This window comes from Capsicum annuum, chromosome 8 (assembly GCF_002878395.1).
Source record: "Capsicum annuum cultivar UCD-10X-F1 chromosome 8, UCD10Xv1.1, whole genome shotgun sequence".
In the NCBI taxonomy this organism is placed as follows: domain Eukaryota; kingdom Viridiplantae; phylum Streptophyta; class Magnoliopsida; order Solanales; family Solanaceae; genus Capsicum; species Capsicum annuum.
The window spans coordinates 9,472,143-9,489,407 of NC_061118.1; the positions used below are offsets into that span (position 1 = coordinate 9,472,143).

Sequence of the window (17,265 nt, forward strand, 5' to 3'; positions counted from 1 at the left end):
CCCCTGCTATTTACGGTAGAGTTGTTAATCAAGTTTTCTTATACCGCTAGGAGTTAAACGATTTACAGGAATCAGCACAAGAGTTGAACAACTGAGAATTTATTGCTATATTCAAAGTTTGGATTCATCCAACACCACTGGTATATGTTTTTTCACATAGACAATCAATCAAAATAACGCAGAGCAACAATTATCTTAATAGAAGTGAAAACTCAAATATGAAAGAGACATTTACAGCCATGACATCTCAGTGGAAGGCATAATTTATGTTCAACTTAAAAAGCTCGGGAATCAGCTCAGAAGTTCAACAAATGAGAACTACAAAAATCTCACCGGAAACAACTCTATTAGTACTGTAAGAAATTTACAGGATGTTTTGCTAGGCTTACACATAGGATAATCCTGTACAGCTGCTTTTAATTTGACTTCTTCCATATTTTTAGGACAAAATAAGAGCAACCTAGAAACTGTACACAACACGCAAAACAAAATAAAGGGGCAAAGAAGGGGGAGGGGGAGGGGAGCATCACATGACGAGGGGTCTTCTTAAAAAAAAAAAAAAAAAAATTCCTATTTATAGGACAATGCATGCCTGTCAAGTTCCAACCAGAGGAGCAGCATAACTTTAGACCCGAAACATGTCAATCAAATGTACGTATCATATCTGACTTTTCATCTTATGAACCTTGATCCTGCTTGCCATTTGATTCAGATGTTGTCACGATAGGAGGTTTTGCTTGACCGGTTTGTGTTGGAGGAGCTGTCAGTGCATACGTCAACCTGGATGAGGAATTTTCAATCAAACCAGCAACTCCAGCAGCTGCAGATTGGGCATTTGAAGGGAGGAATAGATCGTGTCTCTGATCCTTATAAGCACCCCAAACCTGCATGGTAAAGTTTGATTACAAACACTCATTAGCATATATACTTCGGTTGCATTAGAAGATCCAACATACAATAATGCCTTACCACTACTTAAGATACGTAACAGTTGGTCCAGAGTCCAGAGTACATGTAACTCACGGAAAGTGCACAAACAACCATTTTTTTAACACCACTACTTAAATTTCAGACGCTTTTAAAAAGTACATACAAAATGGCTGGTGTTTTGTTAAGAAATTATGTGGACGAAGTTACCCCTCCAAACAAAAGTACTGCTTTTCTTCTTCCTCCTTTCTTCAGCCGCCTGCTTCTAATAAATGTCTAAATCTAGGATGATGACTTAACTTCTTAAACTGATTCAAATTCTCGAAAGAAAAGACTTGGTTCTGTATTTTTCTTCTTTGCTTTCAGCATCTTTTTTCTCTATATCAAACAATTTTATACATACAAGAACCTTCTTTTGCACGATCTTCGTATTAGATTATCAGCAAAAAAGAATAGAACAAGAGACACGTGGACGTGGTTGTACTCATGAGCAAATGACTAAGGTATTTGGAAATACCTGAGTTGAAGTTTAAAAAAAATCAAAGTTCTGAAATTTCACCCCCATACGCAAACTTCAGGATATGGTTTGCATTATCACAAGATAGTTAACTTTAGTTTGCATTGTCACGAAGTGAACTTTAGGACATTATGTCCTGAAGTTAGGACTGTTACATGTGAACCTAGGACACTGAGTTCGAACTGTTGGATACTTGTACAAAAGTAATAACTGTAGATCGCCAAGACCACAAATTGAAATGTGTGCCTAATTTAGGTGCGGCTTAAGCAATTTGGTGTACAACATTGTGTAGTTGTTGGGTTTATTAGGAAATATCCCTGATGAGGGGGTGGTGAGAAAGGGAAAAGACGAGTCCGAATGAACTGGACCCTGTGAAACACTACGGAAAGTTGGATTGCTTTCAGCAGTGAGGAAGAGGACTGATTTATAAAGATCAAGAACATAAGCAAACTGTTGCTTAGATATACTGATACAGATTAAGCAAGGTCACCCTTTGACGAGTTACCTCTGGATACTGCATTACAGTTGGGGAAAATTTGGTGTCTGAAATGAAAAAAATTGTAGTTGCAAGATCTAGTGAAGGGGGTATGGCAATAGCTACATAGGAATTCATATGGATCAAACAACTACGACAAAACTGAAATTTAGAAAAATCGGCCAATTGGAACTTGAGCGTGATAATCCAGATGCACTTCACATTGCATCACATCTTCAGAGAAAGATACTTTCAGGAGACATTTTCAAAAGTCCACATGGTCAAATGAACTACTTGCTTATATCCTCACCAAGCCATTAGGCGGTCACAGAAACAAATTATATTTGCAACCAACTTGTCACATGTGATTTGTATGCACCGACCAACTTGAGAGTGAGCGTAAGAATCTTGTTATTGTATAACAGGATCATTTACTACCTGTAATTACGTATATTTTTATGCTCTTTCCATTCTTAGAACAAGTAAACTTATTAAACCCAATAGCTTGAGGGAATAATCTAGTAGTATTCTCTCTCAATTTCTCTTCTTTCACAGCATTCCCTTCATTTTTCTATACTTAAATAACTTGGTAAGACTCCATACCGGACTCGCTAAAATACTTTGAAGATTGAGAGTCCAACGATTTATTAGGTGTGCACAAGCATATTCCAAACAATTCTAAATTCACCGTATACCAACAAGTCAATTTCTGTTCCTTTCCTCTTATTCTAGAAAAAAAACTTCTTTCTTAACAAGTCCAGAGATAACACCCAAGAATTGAAGAATTTAGTTCAGTACATATCGGGGAAAGCCTCAGAATTTTGAAAAAGTTGTAACAAACTGGAATGACAAGCACAAATTGATTGTCTTTAAACTTACATCGGAAGCATTTAGTATCTCACGAACTTTAGTACAATGGGCCCCTTCTGCGGCAAAAGCATGCAAAACCTGGATAAGTATTTTTAACACTAGTTATGTAATGGATATCCAGAAATATACAATTGGCAAAAACATGCATACAGCGGGGAAGGTTAAACATGTCTTTACAGCAATAAGATCCTTCAGAGAATCAACAGTTCAACTTCAAGTGCACGATCCACACAAAATATAGCTCTCCAATAATGTGCAGTCAACAAGTCCACATGCAATAGTGCAATGTTATAGAAAGCGGTCACTAATTGCTTAAAGTGAGAGGTGACACAACGCGACAAGATCTCACTTCAAGGGTATGAAGAGCAGGGATCCGACCCAATCTGTAAATGGTGCAGCAACATTTACAGTTTTGAACCAGAAACAATTACAGAGGGTGAAATATTTCTCTGCTAAAGCTGAGGCGTTCTTTTATTCTTCTCTCTTGTTATTTCTCTTTTCTTCTTCGTCTTTGTTTAAATTCTTTTTTTTTTTATAACCATGGTGTCCGGGTCATCTTGCGCGCACCTCGACTAAATCCACGGGATACCTACCACTCCCACCAGCAACAGGTATCAGGTAACTCTGTCCACCAAGGCCAGAACAGATGGGAAGAAAACACCTAGTGTTTGACTGGGAATTAAACCTGAGACCTCATGGTGCTCATCCCAACTTCATTGAACCACTAGGCCACACCCTTGGGTACTTTGTTTAAATTCTTTTGCTGCTCTTAAATTTTAAGAGACTGCAAGTGATATAGCTGAATTTTAAATCTTCATAGTGGATTTTTGTCGATTAAAGTAGCTGAAGTTTACTTCTTTTGCTCTTAAAAGATTGTAAATGGCAGCACAAGATCAAAAGAAAAACCCGTAAATATGCACATAAAGTGAGAGAGACCGAAAAGATCTCAATGAACTGTCTTTCGTAACAAGATTTCAGAAGGGGGAATTTATCGTCACAAACTTCATGTCATCGGTAGAAACCAACGTCACATCTTGTCCAAAATGCCCGGCACATGGGAAGGAAGACTTGAAAAAGTTGATGGATAGAAATATTGAGTTAAAACTCAAATGCAACATCAACAAGTAAATAAACTTTCTGCAGATGGTGAAGCTAATAATTTGTCGCTTCCTAAAAAATCAGGAAGGGAGCCAACATTGTCTTCAAGTTGTGGATCTACTGGTAAAGACTAAAGATCCTATAGATTGAATTTCCTGCATGTAAAGAAATGGATCTTTGGCCTGACTCAACCCTAAAAGCTAACTCATGAGAGGAGGATTGCCCAAGTCTAAAGAAGGAGACCACTTATTCCTCATCGCACCAATGTGGGGCTCAACCTGCCTCACGCCCAGAACCGACTCTGGTGAGTGGATAATTTTTAATATAGGGGCCCACCATCAGTAATCATAAATTGGGATGGAGTTGGATCCGACACCATGTAAAATTAGGTCTTGGGCCTAACTCACACCCCAAAAGCTAGTTTATGAGGGAAGGACTATCCAAGTCCAAACAAGGAGATCGATCACCCACCCATTTTCGATGTGGGACTCTTAACACTCCCAAGCATTCCCAAGCATTGTTAACTGGAGCATGGACAATATAAAGAATGAATCTCAATGAACAAAGAATTGGGATGGGCCTAGCTATGATACCATGTAAAGAATAGATATTGAAGCCTAACTCAACCTCAAAAACTAGTTCAGAGGAAGGAGGATTGCCAAAGTCCATATAAGGAAACCATTTTTTCCTCATCCCACCGATGTGGGACTTAACACCGCAAAAGCCAAGATGGGGCAGGGAAAACTGTTAATCCTCAAAATGATGCCAAGGAATTGAAGGGATCATGCAGTTAAAACTTTGTAACTTTTATAAGATGAATATATGATGCAAGGCTCCCCTTCAATTGTATCAATTATACCGACCTTTTTGGAGCCTTTATTGAGGCCGTAGGCCAATTTGGTCTAAGAATGAAGCCCCCCACTTATAACGAAGTTGGAGGGTCCTTATAGCTAAAGAAGTGGAAGAGAAAAGAAAAATTGTGGAGGATCATAAAGTAGAATGGAACACATATGGATGTTCAATTATAATGGATAGTGGACAGCAAGAAATTGAACAATGATCATTGATGTGTCAGTAAATTCTCCAAAACTGAATCAATTGATGATAGTGACTCCTCCGCATATTCCATCAAAACGATTTCCTTGTGTGAGAATACAAAAGAGAACATAAGTGCAAAGAATGTTCTTAAAGTAGTTACAAACAATGCTAGGGAAAATGTTGAAGCGTACCTGCATATTTTTTGGAGCTCATTGTACACATATTTGATGTTCAGCGACATTTTCAAGGAAATACCCTTCCGTACAGTTTTCACTCATGCAGTCAGGACTTAAGGTGCATTCTTACATTGTTCAAAGACCTTTATTATTGAACATGGTGAAGAGATTCACACTAAAGAAGTTTGGTGCAGCCTGGCAAGACAAGATTTGCCCCTGCTTTTTGACCTTGCATAGGATTACAGGCAAAGGAACAATTTGAAAAGGTTGTTCATTTCATCAGACTACAACGTAAATTTGGAAAGGAAGCTGTTGGGAGAGAAACTGCAGATGTTATGGTTTTTCCTACCTTTTGAAATAATGTCGATCATGCTTACAAAATAAGTGGTCCTTCTATTAAGTACTTCATTTGATGGATGGGGAGCAAAACAACCACTGGGCTGCCTTAATGAATACATGGGTAGGGCTAGGTAGGCTATTCAAAAGTCATTTTATGACGAGCTGAAATATAATAGTCCTGAGATCATTGATAAAAGGTGGTCGGATCAACTTCATCGACCTTTGCATGTAGCTGGGAATGTTTAAAAACAGGAACTGTTTTATGATAACAAAGTGAGGGATTTACTAGATGAAGAAGTGTGAAGGAATTTATGATTGTATTGAGAAGTTGATCACTGGTGCTTCTGAGTAAAATAAAATTACTGATCAATTAGTACTTACAAGAACACTAAGGGACTTCTTGGACGTCCAATGGCTATTAGACAAAGAAATATGAGGTCACCAGATGGACGAGTGCTTCTATGTTCCTTTATAGCTTTGAATTTTAAGTTATTTCTTTATACTTATAGACTTCTGAATATTTGTTCTACATTTCTACTTCTACGATTGAATGGTGGAAGCATTATGGTTCCTCCACTCCAGAGTTACAAAAGTTTGCTATCAAAGTTCTATGTCTAACTTACAGCACATTCGGATGTGAGAGAAATTGGAATTTGAACATGTAACAAGAAAGATTTATATCTCAATTGTTCCAACTCCTACTAATTACTTGCTACAACTTATTTGCAGATTCATACCAAAAGAGGAACAGACTCACCCTAAAGCGCCTACTGATATAGTGTTCATTAAATACAACAGAATATCAACAATCACAATGTAACTGATCCAATTTGTTTGGATAATATTGGTCTAATAAATGGCTAATTGGAGTCCTGAAAATCATGAAGATGAAGTATTTGATGGGGATTCTAATTTCACTTGAGGTGGTGTTGCGGAGGCCAGTGGAGTTGGGGAGAGTATTTATGTCTTAAGAGTGAGTACTTCAAGTTCAAGCTCACATAGGAGGGGAAAAGAAGTAGTCACAAGTTTATCCTTAATTGATGAAGATGATGATGAAGAAGAAAAGGAGAAATATAATGCTGATGATGGAATTAGATAATTTGACAATCTTGTAGGAGAATAGGATGTTGATCTATTTATGTTGTAGTTTTGAATTTAATTGTCCTATAGAAAATTTTGTGCTGTCTACTTTTTAGTTTTAAAATTGAACATTTGCTTACATGCATTGTCTCTGTGCAAGATTTTTATTTTCTTTTTAATTACAAATTGCATTTCACTTCAACAAAGGAGCACTTCACTTCATGCTTTAAGCAAAGCGAGGCCTGGTCACTTCACACTCTCAAAGACACTGCAATAGTGAAAAAGTAAAGTTCTAAGAAAAGCTTTCAACGAGTATTGACATAAAAAAAACTAATCATGCTTTAGAGTTGTATACAGTGTTCAGGAACGCGCTCTGCATCGTCGCATAATGCGATGATGTGAAGCGATGCGAGCCCCTCTCGTTGCGTGTTGCGTGTGGCTAATGCGAACCAATCTTATAGAAGCGGGCCCATCACAGGGTTATGCGAGATACCAACCGAAGCGAGAAGCGAGCTGATGTGAGTGCATGATGTTCATTTTATTTTTAGGGTCAATTTTAAATTTAAAGAAGAGTCTCTTCGTGTTGATATTATGGTTTAAGGAAGAATACTTCAAGTTTACATAATAAGAAAAAAGAAGTTGCTACTTTAAGCCGAGTTGAGGAAGATGAAGTTGAAAATGATGAGCAATATGATGATAATGAAGGAATACAAGATTTGGACAATCTTGATGAAGTAGATGAGCTTTAGAAGAACAGGAATTAGATGTTGAAACATTATTAATCTATATTTGGTTTTTCTTCTTTTTTCTGGTTTTTTGCTATTTTGTTGAATTGTTTTGCTATTGTGGTCTGTGTTGTCTTGTTGGTCTATTTTGCAGCAGGTGTTTCAGAGATCAAACTAGTGATTTTGGTGTTTAATTTAAACTTCTGCTTATATATATTGTCCTTATTGTTGATTATATAGTTGTTGTGGTCTTTTCAGTTCCGTCTTATTGTTTGGATGCTCTATTTACTCGTCTCTTTTAAATTGTGCTTCACTTCAATGATGCACTCGCATCGCTTCACGCTTCGCTTAATGCACGATGCGGAGCCTTGTCGCTTTTTTCGCCATCACGCTTCCCTGCACACTGGTTGTATACAAGCAGCTCTATCTGAGATTTGTTGGTTAGAACTTGCCTCAAGGCTAGTTTAATAAACAAGCTCAAGTTGAAGTGTGAACTCCAATAAGGAATTTAACTGATATTGAACTAGGCTCGATTTGGGTGACTCGTAGATGAGTCAATATTTTCTTTTATTTTTTTTAATACAAACAGCATACCTTACATGCTACCAAGTAAAAATGATGCATGAAAAACTAGATCAAATATATAACTTATTTTCTAAGAGTAATTAGCCCAAGTTAAATGTACTATAAACGAGTCACGGCAAGTTCTTCTGAGCTAAACACGTTATTGATAATCGAGCTTCAAAGTTGAATCTAGCACGATTTGCTTACTAAACAAACGAACTGATTTTTAAGCTTTTCTCAAATTAAGTCAACTTTATTTGTGGACATGTACGTTCATTTATAACTCAAAAAACTTAAAAATGTGCAAACATTTGATACTCATAAGCACAAATCACACCATAACCACAAAATAATAGCTAGCACTGCTACAAATAGGAATCTCGTCACACCACAAAGAAATTTACAATATTCAAAAGGGAGATTTCACCCTCAAATGTTGGAACTTTATTTAGGAAAACCAACTAAGAATTTCATCCCACAGTGATCATCTCACAAATTGACTTTTACAGGTTACAAAACATGAACCGAAAAGGACATAATCTTTAAGCACAAGTACTGTTATGAGATGACACAGCAAGTACTCCCAGATACTTGAAACAAGAAAAAGTAGACTACGGATCATGCAAATCAAGTAACAGCAATAAGCCACACTGACCTCAACTGCAAGCACCCTGCCAATGGATGCTTCAGACTCATTCCACTGCATCTGAGAGCTAAGTCCATTTCTTCCTGCAGCCCTCCAATCAAGAAGGCCCAGGAGTACTTCAACAAGTCCAACCCTATATTATAGAAAGCAATTTGAGCGTATGTAAAAGAGAGAGGGGGAAAGAAATCCAAAAGTAAGAAGAAAACATAAAACCCACAAAATTTCTAAAAGATAAACAGAGGATACTTTTTAAGTGCAGAGCAAACCATAAAAGTACCTACTAAAGTCTAAAACACCAACTGGGAATACTTTATAAGTGCCAAGTAAACCATCAAAGTACTTACTAAGGAAAGTCAGATTTTGCTAATCTTGTACCCAAGGATGTGACCACATAGTCAATGAAGTGGATTAAAAACGATGAGGTCTTAGGTTCAAATCTCAGTAGAGGAAAACACATAAGGTGATTTTTAGAGCATTACTTGGGGAAGAAAGGTGAACAACATTGACGTAACATTTTCAGACCTTCTTTGATCATTATAACATGTTTGGATCTTGAATCTAACTCCAAAATCATGGGATTTTAGTGGGTTTCTTGCCTTAGGGATAAATATCGTAAAAATGCTCAAATGACCATTGATCTCCGATCAAAATAAGATTTTGATTATGGATTTGAAATCCTTGAGTCGTGGGCTTCATAGAAACATAAATTTTATCAAATTCTGAGCCCATTGATCGAATGGTGATTTTAACAGGTGTTGAAAATAAATCAAACCTCTGTATATGCATAGTTTCTCTTCAAGATTTGACTTTGAGCATGTATTTGGACTTATCTAGGTGAGGACTGTCCGTTGGAGAGTGTTTGGTAGATTCGGGGAGGGTTGACCTTAAGTTACCCGATTATCAAACTTTGACTTCGATCGGGAGTTCTGAGGTTTTTGATTGCTCTGAACATGATTTTGAATAGATGGAGGCCATTGGAGATCGTTTGGCACAATTTGAGCATTTCAAGTGAAGTAAAGGTTGCCATTTTCGAGGCAAGTGAGACTTAATCTCTAAGTGTGCTTGCTTTTCCTTTAAAGCATGTTATATTTGTTGTTTGTATGCATTTAAACCATCTAGCTCATGTGAGTGGGCAAGCGTGAGCTAGATCGGATAGTTTTGAAGTATGTAGAGTTGATTGTGAGGGACCTAGGATGTGTTTTCACATGATTTGATACTTCAAGTAGATTCAGCATTATTATATGATATTGCTTAGCTGTTTCACATGCTTTATTGTTCTTTTACTTTAAGAAGTTTATTGAATCTTCACATAATATTGTTTAGCTGTTTAGCTTGCCTTGTCATTCATTCAGTTCTCACAAGTTGCATCTTTTCTGTGATAATTGATTAGCTGTTTAGCATGCCTTATCATTATGTCAGTAGCACATACATTGCCAGAGTATGATAATGTCCTTAGCCATTAGTGCCAGAGAACCGAGCAAGATACATAGTCCATAGACTGCGATAAATGGGTAACAACGACACACTAGTGTTCCCAAAAATGGGGTAACACAATGTTTTGAAAGGTGCTTGCCTCTGCGCTTAAGGTTTCTTGTTTTGAAAGGTGCTTGCCTCTGCGCTTAAGGTTTCTTGCTTTTCTTTGCTAAGGCGAGAAGAGGAGACAAAGGTGACGAGTGGCAACACTGAGGCGATGATGCGACTTGAAGCATCAGTTTTCTTTTAAAATAACAGCAATTAAAAATTACAGCTTAATTTAGGGTTTTTGGTCAGACCCATTCGCACTGCACTTGTTCCTTTCAGCGGCCCTTCTTCCTCCTCACTCGCAAATAGCAGCCCTTCTTCCTTCAGGTATTCTCTTTTCTGTCTTTCTTCTTTCTTTTCTTTCTCTTTTCCCTGCAGTATTTTCTGGCAGAACCTTTGTGTTCTCTGTTTTCTTCTCTTTTCCGGCAGTGGCAGAACAGAACCTCCGCTTTCTCCTCTGTTCTTCCTTCCTTGGTTCAGTTTTTTTTATTTTTTTCTTTCCAATTCAGTTTTTGTTGCATAACAATTAAGACATTAACTTTTTTTACCTTCAAACAGTAATTTTCAATGGCAACATCTGGTGGTGATAGTTTTTAATTGAAATATTTGCTAAAATGTTATTGCTTTTGAGGTTTTGGTAAATTATACATGCAAATTTAATATATATTTTTTTGGATTAATTGGCGCTTCACTTCAAAAAGATCGCACATCGCCTCCGTGAATCACTTTTTGTCGCCTCGTGTGTTGCAAAACACTGCTAAGACATGAGAAGAGACATTCCATGTCCCCCGCCAGCAGTTATCAACTTTCAGTAGTATCATGGTTACTTTAATTGTTCCCAAAAACTCTGTTTTTATCGTTTCCTTACAATTGCACATGTATGAACACTTTAAACCAACTTATCCTCTTCTACTCCATCCCCTTTCAACGTCTATGGATGAAAGCCGATTTAAAGTAGGTTCACTCCTCTACCTTCCTGTGGCTAAACCTAACGACAGCATTGATTCGAAGCTGCGCCCAGTGGACTATGTATCACTTACTCTTTGGGGGATCAATTGTAACAAAAGAAAAAATGACGACAACATATAATAAAGCACACTTTCATAAAATAATAGTTGATCAAGACTTGGTCATTTCCAACACATTGCCTATAGCTTTCTATGAGAAACAAATGTCCAACTTACTTTCAGAACCAAGCAGAATCGGTGTAAAAAAGTGTGTTTTTTAAGATAGGTGAAATTTGTAGCAAGAAATTGCCACAATTATATTCTGAAAAGCAATTAGTGCAATTCCCAGATATAGAAAACTATTTTATCTGTACAAACCTAAGTGCGAAAATCAACTTTTCACTCCTCTTATCTTCTTTTGGTTAAGCCTAACAATACCATTGGTTCAAAGCTACACTAGGTGGACTATGCATAACTTACTCCTTAGGGGATCGACAGAAGAAAAAATGACGACAACAGATCATAAAGCACACTTTCATAAAATAGAACTTGATCAACACTCGATCATTTCCAACACATTGCTTATAGCATTATATGAGATACAAGTATCCAACTTACTTTCAGAACCAAACAGAATCTGTGAAAAAGAAAAATCTTACGTGAATTTTGTGACAAGAAATTACCACAATATATACTGAAAAGCAATTAGTGCAACTCCAAGATATAGAAAACTGATTTCTAATTTGTACGAATCTAAGTATGACAACTATTTACATAATTAAATTAGGTACTCACTTGAGTCCCTGAGCAACCAACGCATCCCTCGCTCGGTTACCAGCAACAACTACACGTTTTAATGTTTCAAGAGCTAGAATACCTCCACCTTGCCATCCGATAGCTTTCATTAAAAGGGGAACAACCTGAGACAGCCACCAAAGGCTCAAATGATAGTTAAAGCAGGACTTTGCAGCAAAGTATTATGTTTATGTAATTTAATCAACAGAAACTGAGAAACAAAAAACCACCAACTTATTCTAAGTTGTGCATTGGTAAAGCACATACCTGGGGTGTCCCAACACTAGTAGCTGCCATAGCTTCAGCACACGTTGTACTTGCTGCAAGTTGATGCAGAACACGTAAACAACTTAGACGCACACGCTCTTGTAGCGTTGGTGAAGAGGGCTGCTTTGAGCTACTATTAGCTTCATATGCTTCCTTAGAGTAGTCGACATTTTTCACTTCCCCAATGGCCATTGTTTCTCTTCTCCCTTCATATGCCACTGCAGACACAAGTTTCGGCACATATCCTAAAAATCCAACATGATCTGCAAGTGCAGGGTGCACGCGTAATAATGACACCAGAGCAGCAGATAGAAGCAGAGGAAGTTCGGGGTCAACAGATTGGACATCATAATGTGTCGCAGCAATTGATGAGAGATACTGATCCAATAGTCCTTCCAAAAACCGCTTCGGGTTTCTAAGAGGAAACTTTGGATCTTTTAAGAATAATCTAACATAGATTCCTCCAACCTACATTACAATAAAAAGTTCTCCATTAAACGAAAAAGTAAAGTAGTTTAGAAAATGGTGCCAAATGTTGCATGTATCAATCAATACCTGAGGCTCATCTCTCATTTCCTGTTGGCCGGTTGCTTGCTCAGGTACATCCCAATCAACAACACAGCCTTTCATCTGTTCACGATATAGTTCTGATGCCATGGTCACAATTTGAGCAGACAAAGAAGCAGCCATTGCTGGAGTCCACACGAGTTCTGGAGTCTCTGTCGTTTGTTCAAGAATGCTCACAACAGCTTCACCAGGACCATCCTTAATGACAGATACCAAGCCATCAGGAAGAAACCTAGCCAGAGTTATAGCAACTCTAGGTCCATGCATTGGCTGCCCAACAAGTTTCCCCAACAATGACGCAGCAGCTGCTCTTTGCTGCAGAGGACCTTCTGCACAACATTATTCAATATTTTAAAACTGTCTAGGATATTGATCTAGAAGAGAATGCCAGGAAAACAAATTACCTTGCAAAGGCAGGAGAAGTTCGAGAATGTAGACCACTCCACCATGTTTAGCAGCTGCCCATGCAAGCTCTGGTGTGCTAGCTAGAGAATACAGAACATGGAGAGCTCCTTCACGACACTTGGGAGAGGAGTGAAGCATTTGCAATAGAAGGAGAAGACTGGATCCATCAGACACAATTGCATCCAAGCAAGGGGCGTGTGTTGTCAAACGTGACAGGACACTCAGACACAGTTGAGGGACATTGGTTGTTGAAGCAACAGGAACAGCAAAGCATTCAAAAATTGGTAATAATTTTTCTTTTGCAGAAAATACTGATGCCAAATCTGGGTTACTTGTGAGGAGATTCTGAAGAAAGAATAGCATATGTCAAACATCAGATCACCATATTCAATAGGGCAAATGATTCCTATGTGTACCTGGAGTGCAGTTAGAGCAAAGCGGAATTTCTTAACCAATTCATTTTCCTCTTTTTTCATCTGTTTCACATCTGAAGGAGTTGAATCATCATTAGACAGCTGCTCTTCATTTTGTGGTCCATTAGTCGTATCATTTTGGAACTCTGACGTCCCATTGGTTGAAGGAGTATCTGATCCCACTGCAGCATCACTCCGTACCAGACATGATATAAAATCAACAAGAGCAACACAGAAGACCTCAGGTTCACTGGTTTCATAATCTGGTTGATCGTTGTACACCCTCAAGTATACATTTCCAACAAAAAGTTCCTTCGACAATGCTTCATATGTGAAGGACTGCAAATCTTTCATGTCATATGAGCCATCAGGACCCTGGCTAGCACGCTGCTTGTCGACAAACTTTAACAATTCTGTGCGGGTTGAAGTGTTCCAAATTATCTGCATTCAGAAGCAATGACAAATTCAGATGGACCAATAAAATTAGAATGATCATTTTGACACTCAAAAGAAACAAAATAGAGAGGGAAAAGGAGGAAAACAAACAATCTATCAACAATAGGGGTTGTGAACGCAATATGGAAAACAGCATTTCAAGTCCATCTAAAGATGTCATTCATTAAATGGCCATTTTTCACATGCACAGAGACAGTTCTCAGGAAAAGTCTTGTCAAATAAAAAAAAAGAAAATGAAAAAAGGCTCAAGAGCCTTTAAGGGGTAGAAAATACTCTACAAATTAGGACAAACTCTCACGAGTTGCCTGTTAGTACAGAGCAATTGGGTGCATTTTGTGGAGAACCATGTTTTTTGTAGTGTGTCAGTTTTCTGTGTACCACTTGTATTCAAGAGCTTTAACCCATATTAATTTTTAAACTGCCTCTTTACAATAGAATAAGAAACGAAACAAGAGTAATGGTGTTAAATATGAATCTTTATCAGAATTGCTATTGTTCATGCCTTCTTTTTGTTACTTTCTGCAGGAGAAATTGAATCTCCTCATCTCTAGACAAATAAAGATAGCAATAAGACAGAGGCTGTAAAAGAAAAAACTCAGTTCTGTACATGCAACAAAAAGATCCAGCAAGTGAACTTAAAGATCTGCAGCAATCACCTCTGGGATCTCCAAGTTTGAATTTAGTTTGGATAACAAATCTTTGAGAGATTCATCCTTCAACATACTGGCAAGCTTTGGTGTCAGCAAAGCTCTAAGCGCATCAGCTACAACCACATTATATGGTGTCTGATTCTCATCAGAACCCAAACCACTAAGTCTTGCCAAAGCCTGAGCTGACCGTACAGCATGCATATTCTTTGCAATTTGAACACTAACACCGACACCATGAGCTTCAGATTTGTCTGTCTCTTCTGCAGTAGAATCATACTGAAACAACAATGGCAAAAGGTACCTAAAGCAGACAAGCATGAGAAAATGAATACCATGCGTTACTGAAACCATGACTTAAAAAGAAAGGTATAAAGAATTCAACATGAAGGCGTCCATCCTATGTGGCAAGTTGGACATTAAAAGTCAAATTTCATGGTTTATTTTAAGGGTGGAGAGGGCCCTTGAACAGTAGGAGAGGAAGATAGAAGGCTTTTGATAGATTGGAGGTTGCAGTCGCAATCTCTATTTCAGTTCTGATCCCCGGTTCATGGTTTTGAGTATGACTTTTATTTTAATTTTACTTTAATTTCTATAAATGTAATTAATTCTGTGATCTATTAGGTAAGTAATTAATAAATCTAAGCACTGTGATAGATAGACTCTTGAATAAAGTTCTTAAATTTTTCATGTTTTATTTTTCTAGACAATTAATTCAATTCAAATTTATAAAAACAGAAATACCACACCAGTCGATTCATCCACATAAAACTGGATTGGAGGGGTAATATATTTTAGATAACTAGAAATGCAATGAGTACAAAATAGTTGCTATTTTCTGATACTCGAAATCATAAAACAAAGAATACCAGGTATTTTAAATTTCACAACTGGTTGCTTGAACAAGGGGAAATTATGGATATGGTGGAGAGTTGGCGGGCCTTCTTTATTGTAGAAGGTCGTCAGAACTTCATTCTTGCTAAAAAGCGGAAGCTGTAGAAATTGATAATGAAAGAGTGGTCTAAAGAGGCTGCTGTGAATTATGAAATCAGCAAAAAGGATCTACTAGGCAAGATTTACTACATGGATAGAACTGTGGAAGATAGGGAGTTGCTGAAGAAGAAATGTTAGCATTCTCATGGAAATGGAGTACATCTCCAAAGTGGAAGAGACATCTCGGAGACAGAAAACCAGAGTTTTATGGCTGATGCAAGGGGACAAGAAACACCAAATTCTTTCAGAAATGGGCAACGCTCATAGAAGATATAATCACATTGACAAGATAGCAGCGGAAGGGACAACTTCGGACCAGAGAGATGAAAAATGAAATTGTGGATTTCTATTAGAAACTATACATCTTTTGGAAACCATCACATAATATGAGTGACTCAACAAAGATTTCTCACAAGAAAATGCATGGCTATAAGGACCTTTCAGAGATGAGAGGCACATAAATAATTAACCAATATGCTGGTTATAAAGCTCCGGGATCTGATGGGTACATTATGGGGTTTGCCAAAAGTGTTGGAGTAGAATGAAAGAAGACTAGATGAAATCTATTGATCATTTCCACCAACAGCAAAATTTTGAAAAAAGTACTACATATATTACTTAGATTCCCAAAACGAAGGCAGCTAGAGAGTTGAAGAGCTTTTAGACTTATTGAGTCTAATTGGAAGTTTTTACAAGATAGTGATCAAACCAAACTACTTACAGAGATACTGAAGACAATAATGCCCAAGCTAGTTTCCCAACACACAAGTGACATTCTTAAAAGGGAGACAAATAATGAATATGGCTCTTATTGCAAATGAATGCAATGACTCCAGGAAAAGGGAGACAACCAAGATTAATGTGGAAGGTTGACATAAAAAAGACATACGATCATGTCAATAGGTGTATTTTTTTCTACTCTTAAAAGCATTTGTATATATCTAAAACAAAACTATGGATGGGCGGGGGTGGGGTTGGTCGCACGCGCAATGCAAGTTGCTCTCCCAACTTTCATTAGAGAAGTCATTTTCCGTATTTTCAAGGAACTTGTTTTCCTAAAGAAAATATTTTCCAAATTTTTTGACCAACCAAACACTAGAAAATATGAAAAACGTTTTCTGCAAATGTTTTCCAACATAACAAACACACCATAAATGCTTCACTTCTTTATTCACTTTCCAAATAAAATGTCTCCTCGTCTTATCTAGTTCTGTTGCAACCATTCTTGGCATTGGAAAAAGAGGCATGACATACATTGGCATCAAATCCAACACAGTATTAATAAGAGTCAAGTGTCCCCAAAGAGATAGATATTGTTATTCTCGCATCTTTCAATAACCCCTCACCCCCCATTCCCCGATCAAATAGAAACTGCTTTGCTGTTTGCACCTAAAAGGTAATACCCAATGCGCAAAGACTCTGGGAAGGATCTCTGTCTGGCAGCCCAGAATTGTAGCCATAACTTGCAAATTCAGCACTTGATTAATTGGTAACAAACTATTCTTAGACCAGTTAACATGTAGACTGACACAACTCCAAATACCTAGAATCAATTCAGATATCCTAATTGACTTTCTTCTGGATCACAAATAATGAGAATATCGTCAGGATTATGAGAGATGTGAGGTTGACAAGTTACTTTGATGTCCATTGTCACATTGAACCGCTTAATCCAGTTTTCAGTTACAACATACTTAAGCAGCTTGCTTAGCCCATTCATTACCAACACATATAAGAAAGGAGATATTAGATCCCCTTTCGTAAGGCCTCTTTGGTAGGGAAGAGCCCTGTGGAGAGCC

The 17,265-nt window shown here is 37.6% G+C and overlaps 1 protein-coding gene across 4 annotated transcripts in view; it reads right to left on the reverse strand.

Annotated features, from left to right (window-relative positions):
* Nucleotides 1-245: 245 nt before the first annotated feature.
* Nucleotides 246-17,265, reverse strand: part of LOC107838821 (dnaJ homolog subfamily C GRV2) — a 56,830-nt gene continuing 39,810 nt past the window's right edge. Inside the window, exons 14-22 of one of the 4 annotated variants that reach the window (XM_016682042.2) lie at nt 14,483-14,777; nt 13,374-13,811; nt 12,957-13,302; nt 12,541-12,878; nt 11,986-12,453; nt 11,719-11,843; nt 8,465-8,588; nt 2,799-2,867; nt 246-884 (exon numbers count right to left, since the gene is read on the reverse strand). In XM_016682042.2, coding sequence (XP_016537528.2) covers nt 678-884; nt 2,799-2,867; nt 8,465-8,588; nt 11,719-11,843; nt 11,986-12,453; nt 12,541-12,878; nt 12,957-13,302; nt 13,374-13,811; nt 14,483-14,777 — 2,410 coding nt within the window. In that variant the 3' untranslated portion in view covers nt 246-677. Of the gene's footprint in view, nt 885-2,798; nt 2,868-6,100; nt 6,789-8,464; nt 8,589-11,718; nt 11,844-11,985; nt 12,454-12,540; nt 12,882-12,956; nt 13,303-13,373; nt 13,812-14,482; nt 14,778-17,265 lie in introns of those variants that run through there. The other 3 variants (XM_016682041.2, XM_047395324.1, XM_047395325.1) reach the window with 3 other exon arrangements.